The sequence below is a fragment of the Brachypodium distachyon genome, chromosome 5 (assembly GCF_000005505.3).
Source record: "Brachypodium distachyon strain Bd21 chromosome 5, Brachypodium_distachyon_v3.0, whole genome shotgun sequence".
Taxonomy (NCBI): Eukaryota; Viridiplantae; Streptophyta; class Magnoliopsida; order Poales; family Poaceae; genus Brachypodium; species Brachypodium distachyon.
The window spans coordinates 21,523,283-21,529,943 of NC_016135.3; the positions used below are offsets into that span (position 1 = coordinate 21,523,283).

Here is a 6,661-nt window from a genome sequence, read left to right on the forward strand (position 1 = left end):
ATCGCATGGGCAGTAGAATTCAATTAAGCACTTGTAACTCGCTTCTTACGTTATGCGTCTGCATCTCTGACATTGCTGGTACCAAATGAAAAGTCCTCTATCAAAAGAACCGGATCAAAGGGACAACTAAAACAAAAGTGATCCTACAAGAACCCGTTGCCTTTTACTAACTTGGGGTTGGGCTCACGTGGGTTTCTCGTCTCAGCCGCGTACAATTGAATCGATCGTGGATGAGTGAGTGACTTGTGCCTAGCTAGCTATGCTCTTCAGTAGGCGGCATGCTGAGCTGCTCAACATGATGGAGATCCTTTCGGTGGACCAGAAGTACAGCATCCGTTTCAGCTCCTTATCCGGTGCTTAACTGTGGCAATCAGGAGCTAGTGAGCTGTAGCACTAGTGATTAACCATCGTACGTGCACTTCTTTTCTCCCCATCCCAATTTGTCGGCAAAAGAGGTTCTGAGCTGCAGAGATCTTTGCAAGGTCAGTGCTAAATACCCTGAACGGAATGGATCACCAAAGCGTCGTGTGATTGAACAGCACAATGGAAAGCGGCATGCTCCTGATTGGATCCTACTGTAGGAAAAGAGCAGGAGCCTCGAATGAACAGTGGAGGTAGTATATACAGTACCTAGCATTTAAGATTGAACCGAGAAACCAGAAAAAAAGGTCACGAGGTGGGAGTGGATCAATGCACACTGTCCCTCCAGTGGTTGCATGGTGTTGAAGACATGGCAGAAGTTCCTGGCCCTACAGAGAGACATGCTCAGAGGTGAAGGAAGCCGAGCATGCAAGGAAAATGGTTGGAGGTCCTTGGAGTAAATTCTCTCTGCAGCAGCGCAGAGCAGCGTGATCGCCTCGCAGAGTTGCATCGAGATCTTGTCGCCATGCTTCTCTGAGGCTCCCGGTCGTCAGATTTTTGCCCTGTTCTCCAAAGGATTGGACCGGTCCACAACCCGCCCTGAAACAGTGTGAGACATGAATGTGGACGTGCGGAGACGAAAGCAGAAACAGGGATGAACAAGGAGGAAAGATAGAATGCGGGAGTTTGCAAGTTTGCATTGAGTGCATGGACATTTCTTCAGACTACCGCCTTTTACTGCCCTTTGGTCTTGTACCCACACATGGAGTGAAAATGCTAACTACAGTAAACAATCCTCAGTTTACCAAAATACAATATTCCTCGTTGTGTATACCAGCGAACATGGCCCGGTTTTATAACCGATGATCCAAGGAGCAGCTGGGGATCGCTCGTCAGGTTGTTTACCGGGAAAACACCAGAAGGACAGAGGAACTAGCAGAAAAGTCTTTGCGTTGTTTCTTGTCTGCTCTTGCACATACGTACGTGTGCTCGTCTACAGTTCCTTGCAGTCATCACCTTTACGGGCGTAATTTATGTACGGTTCAGCAGGCCAGTAGCACAGCAGCACATAGCAGCAAAGCTGCAAAGTCAATCCACCAGCATACATCAATGTTGTAAGCAGCACCGCAGCCGTAGCAATGTTTGATGTAACAATACAGGAATTTACTACTGAAAACCCACTCTACTGGAGAAGCACCTAGTTCGGCGACATGACCCATGGCATTACTTCCCGGCCCAAACTCAATGAATGCTCCTCGGTTGGGCGCATCCAGAACCAAAACTTCTTCCTTTGGCTCCAGCCATGCAAAAGCTCAACGACCGTCAAATGCTGCCCCTTTGCCAAAACAGCAGCAGCAGACCAAGTGTATTAACTTCCTTGCGAAAAATGAAAAGAAATCGAAGACATCCCTTGCATCTTCTGTTTTGCCAAGACTCAAAGAGCAGAGAGAGCCGGGCAAAGACGGAGAAAGGGGCTTTGCTACAGCTGCGCTGTGTCCCGGCGAGCAGGCACGCGCCAGCGGGTTTAACACCTGGGTGCCGATCCGCACACACGCACAGGCCATGCAGGAGCAGGACAAGCGTCCGTCAATGCGCCGCACGGCCGCGCAGCACGCACCCAAAGTCAGAAGAAAGAAAAACAGAACCCTCGGATCCGAGTCCCGAGTCCCATCTCTCTCTCCCCCATCCCCACCAATACACCCACCGCTCCGTCGCTTCCATTACGAAGGGTCCCCTCTGTGAAATCCGTCCGGTACATCCAATAGCTTACCGGAAGAACCTCACATTCCTCTCACCCTCACACTGCCCGCGCGCCTCGGATTTTCCCTGTGCTGACTCCGCTTCCGCCCACAGCTCCGCGTTACGGGACAAACGACAAGGCCCGGCAAAAGAAAAGTGTAAAACGATAGAAAGGAAGATCTCCTTCCTGCCTTCCTGCCTCCCGGTCTTCTCCTTCCTCCGATCCCCCACAACCTTCTCTTCTCTGCTTCTCCTACTCCTCCAGTCCTCCCTCGCCTCAGTACCCACTTCCCTTGCGTCGTCCCAGCCACACAAACACCGGAAAAACACTTCTCGTCTCCATTGCAGCATTCTACAGCAAATCTACGTCCTGGAGTTCGTCGACATTTCCCTCTCCGTCCTCGCGCCAACCTCACCGAACGCCATAATGGGAGGCGACGAACAGGAGTAGTAGGTACACTCGACCTTCGAAGGAGGGGCTGTGTGCGTCCCTTGCGGTTTTGGGCCGCCCGCGCCGCGATGGGGTGCAAGGGGTCCAAGCTGGACAGCCAGGAGGCGGTGGCGCTGTGCCGTGGCCGCGCCGACCTCATCGCGGCCGCCGTGCGGCACCGCTACGCGCTCGCTGAGGCGCACGGCGCGCTCGCGGGATCCTTGGAGTCCCTCGCCACGCCGCTGTACATCCTCCTCCACCTCCAGGCCTCCTCCTCGCCGCGGCTCGCGCTGCCTCCGGAGCGCAAGGGCGCCGGCGCCGGCGGTCTGCATCTGCCCTCTTCCTCGTCGCCTCCGGACTGCCATTCCTCGCAGGCGCAGCAGCACATCGACTTCGACTCCTCCTCCTCCGGATCCGAGTCCGCCTCGCCGGCCGGGTCGCCCCCCCGCGGCGTCTTCCACTTCCAGGAGCAGCCCCAATACCCGAATTACGCGTACGGATACGCGCCCGAGCCGCCGCCCGCGTTCGCTTACCAGGCGGTGGCCCCCGCGAGCACGCTGCAGTTCTACTACGCGCGCAGCCGCCCGCCTCCGGCGTCGGTCGCCGTCGCGCAGCGCGCGCAGGGGACGGAGCGCGTGTACTACGGCTCGTACGACGCGGCAGGCGGCGGCGGCGGCCAGTACCCGCAGTATCACGACGCCTACGGCGGTGAGCCGGCCGCGGCGCATGCGGCGCCGCTGAGAGCAGCGGCGCCTCCGCCTCCGCCGGCCAGGGAGAGCTCGTGGGACTTCCTAAACGTGTTCGACATCGAGAACCACGAGCCGTACGATAGCCACTACTACTACAACCCCGCCGCCACAGCGGCTGCGTACACGCCGAGCCGAAGCTCACGGGAGGTGCGGGAGGAGGAAGGCATCCCGGAGCTGGAGGAGGACGACGGGGAGAGCTTGGTTGTCAAGGAGATGGCTAGCGAACACTCAATGTCAATGGCTCGGAGGAGCGGCGGCGGCCGAAGCCATCGTAGCTCGGCCGGTGTCGTCAACAGTATCGCCGAGCTCGACAGGCCGCGGAATGGAGGCTGCGTACGACGGAGGCCACCGGCGTACCGTGATGTCGCCCCAGTGACACCAGAGCCGCCTCCGGCCAGGGTCGTCGGCAATGCTGCGGTGGATGCTGCTAGCGCGGTTAAGACGCAGCTTATTCGCGCGGCGGAGGCGGCAAGGGAGCTCGCGCCGCTGCTAGAGGTCGGGAAGCCGAGCTACCAGGGACGTAACTCGGTTTACCACGGTGAGCTTACTACTCGTTCAGAGAAGTTACTACTCTGAAGTTCTGAATGTCTGATCTAATTCAGTTTATCCGTGGTGCATTGTGTGACTTGTTTGTTTCATTGTTTGAAGAAGCTTCATCAAGGGTGATGTCTGCAATCTCTGTGTCGCATCTGGGCTGTAAAGACGTGGACATGTTGGGCATGGGAGTTGGTGGAGAATGGAAAGGGGTGGGCTCGTGGAGCTTATCCTTGACACTGGAGAAGCTATATTTCTGGGAGAAGAAGCTGTATGGTGAGGTCAAGGTATACACACTCTTTCATTTTAACAAAGTGCCTTGCTATGTGTAGAAATGGTATCTGATCTTAAGCTATGATTTTAGTTGTTTATGGAAATGTGCATGGGCATTTGAATGAGAATGCTTCTACATTTGAGTTTTGTTCTTCTAGCCGTGAAATTAAATAGATTAGGTCACAATCCTGTCACTCCAAAACAGTGTCGTCTGGGTCCTACATCATGTAGCCTGATGTTTAATAGTAGGGCACTTTACTAGTTTTGGTTCGCTAGACCTTCAGCTAGCCTTTTTATTTAGTGCAAGAGCAATCTACTTGAAAGAAGCTTCAAATGAACATGGTTTGAGGTACCTGGCAAAGTTGCTTAAACAATTGGAATTAAGTATGTAAAATGAAGTATGTTTCACCTATTCTCATGCTAGAGGATTATCAAGGTCAGCATGTCACACTATGTGCTAGTATCATCTTTTGTGGATTGGATATGCCACTCAACATTAGTTGTTGTGATATGCCATACAGTCCTATTGAGTAGCTCAGTAGATTATGTCTATGCAAGTACTCACCAAAGTATCCTGCTCTGCTTACACAATATTTTACTTATTTTTTGTGGCATTTCTCTTTGTAGGCTGAGGAGAAAATGCGCTTACTTCTTGCCAAGAATTCTAGGCGACTGAAGCTTTTAGATCAAAGGGGTGCTGAAGCTCATAAGATTGATGCAACTCGAAATTTGCTCCGGAAGCTGTCAACAAAGATAAGAATAGCTGTGCGTGTCATTGCCAAGGTTTCAAGGAAGATTAACAGAGTGAGGGACGAGGAATTAGGCCCACAAGTTAATACATTGACCCAAGGGTATGTCTTTCAACTGGAGGATAATACTCTTACTTTTTTCATTGTTGTTTTTAGTTTGTACCTAAAAAGATGTCAATTGCAGTTATAACATATCAACTTTCACTTTGATGTTGTGCATGGCGATATGAATGATGCAAACGTTTGAATTTAATGATTTGATTTTGGGGAAAAGGCAGATATCCTGCATTAAAAATTGGGATTATTCCAAAGATTTTATTTGACTCCCGCATAATCTGTTTTGCTTACTGGATACATGATAATTTTGGTGGAGACTGAAGTTTCTGGTTGCTTTTATGTACTTTATCTCTTACATGGCATCTATTTCTCATTTGGTTCTGGTATCTCTTTCTAATAACTGATCACCCCTTTCCAGGTTTGCAAAAATGTGGCAAGATAAGTTACATTGCTACCAAATACAACTTCAAGTGATATCAAAAGCGAAGAACTTGGCTTCCGTTGTATCAGGTGGAAACGGACGTGATTTGGCAATGGAACTTGAACTTGAACTAATTAAATGGATCATCAATTTTTCCTCTTGGGTGAGTGCACACAGGAACTTTGTAAAGGCACTGAATGGATGGCTATCACTCTGTCTCAACTATGAGCCGCAGGAGACAGCTCCCCTACACTCGCCTGGGAGAATAGGGGCTCCATTGATTTTTGTCATCTGCAACAAATGGTCTCAAGCTATGGATAAGATTTCTGAGAAGGATGTGGTTAATGCAATGCACGCTCTTGTGTCTAGCGTGCGCCATCTGTGGGAGCAACAGAATCTTGAGCAAGGTGAGAAAATCGTTGCAGTTCGAGAAAGGGAGAAATGGACCAAGTTGTTGGAAAGAAAGGCACTGGATCTTAATAAGGAAGCAGATGAATTAAACAGAAAGCTGGCCCTAGTGCCGGGCCGACAGGGTTTTCAACGTTCTTCGACCATACGGACATATGAGGCGCATTGCATCGAAGCAAGCAGCGTGCACATAAATTTGAGATTGGTCCTTCAAGCTCTGGAGAACTTTGCTGCCAATTCCCTGCAAGCCTTCCAGGAGATAATAAGACGAGCTCAAGAGGCAGCAAGCTTGTCAAGGGAGAACGTGAGAACAACGTAACTAGAAGAGAAGTTAGAATAGCATATCTTATGAAGACTCTGTAGTTTCACGATTATTGTGGCCTGTTGGCGTTTTGGTGGCAGGTTCGGTGATACCGATATCCTCGTGTAATTAACTTTTGTTTCGCTGAAACGTTTGTGGGCTGCATTCGTGTAAGTAGGTCTATGGTGGTTTCTTCTTTTTCTAATGAAAGGTTGGAACCATGGTGCTCGAGCCCTGTTAATTTCAAAAATGTCAACACTTCCTCCGCTCCATGCTTGGTGGAAACCAGAGACAACAAAAAGGAAAGTATACTACTGTATGATGCAGAGGTGGCATCGTGGTAGCTCCTAAATCTGCAGATAAAGTAACTTATGGATGGGCTTCTGTGCAGACAATCAAGGAGCTTGAATGGGGCATCGTGCCGTTGACAATTTGTCACTTGAGCTCTTTGGACAAAATGATAATCACCAGAATTTGTCAGCACAAAGATCTGACTGAAGTACCTTGGTCCGCGTTGGATATATCTGACTTGTAACTTGTTTAGTACTTGGGAGGTGGTTGCTTTTTCTCAATTAAAGATAATTACTGTAGATCAAGTTGTAAAAAAATTTGAGAATGAATCTGTCATCTTTATTGATG

At 50.2% G+C, this 6,661-nt stretch overlaps 1 protein-coding gene across 2 annotated transcripts; it reads left to right on the plus strand.

The window, feature by feature from the left end:
* Nucleotides 1-2,082: 2,082 nt before the first annotated feature.
* On the plus strand, nt 2,083-6,280 carry LOC100823336 (nitrate regulatory gene2 protein). Of its 2 annotated transcripts, none has more exons than XM_014895435.2 (4): nt 2,083-3,817; nt 3,928-4,100; nt 4,714-4,937; nt 5,311-6,280. In XM_014895435.2, the coding sequence occupies exons 1-4, from the start codon at nt 2,620-2,622 to the stop codon at nt 6,038-6,040; spliced, it is 2,325 nt and encodes a 774-aa protein (XP_014750921.1). In that variant the 5' UTR covers nt 2,083-2,619; the 3' UTR covers nt 6,041-6,280. The 2 variants fall into 2 exon arrangements, with proteins under 2 accessions (XP_014750921.1, XP_003580328.1); XM_003580280.4 differs by having other exon boundaries at nt 2,620-3,817; nt 3,931-4,100; nt 5,311-6,040.
* Nucleotides 6,281-6,661: the final 381 nt, after the last annotated feature.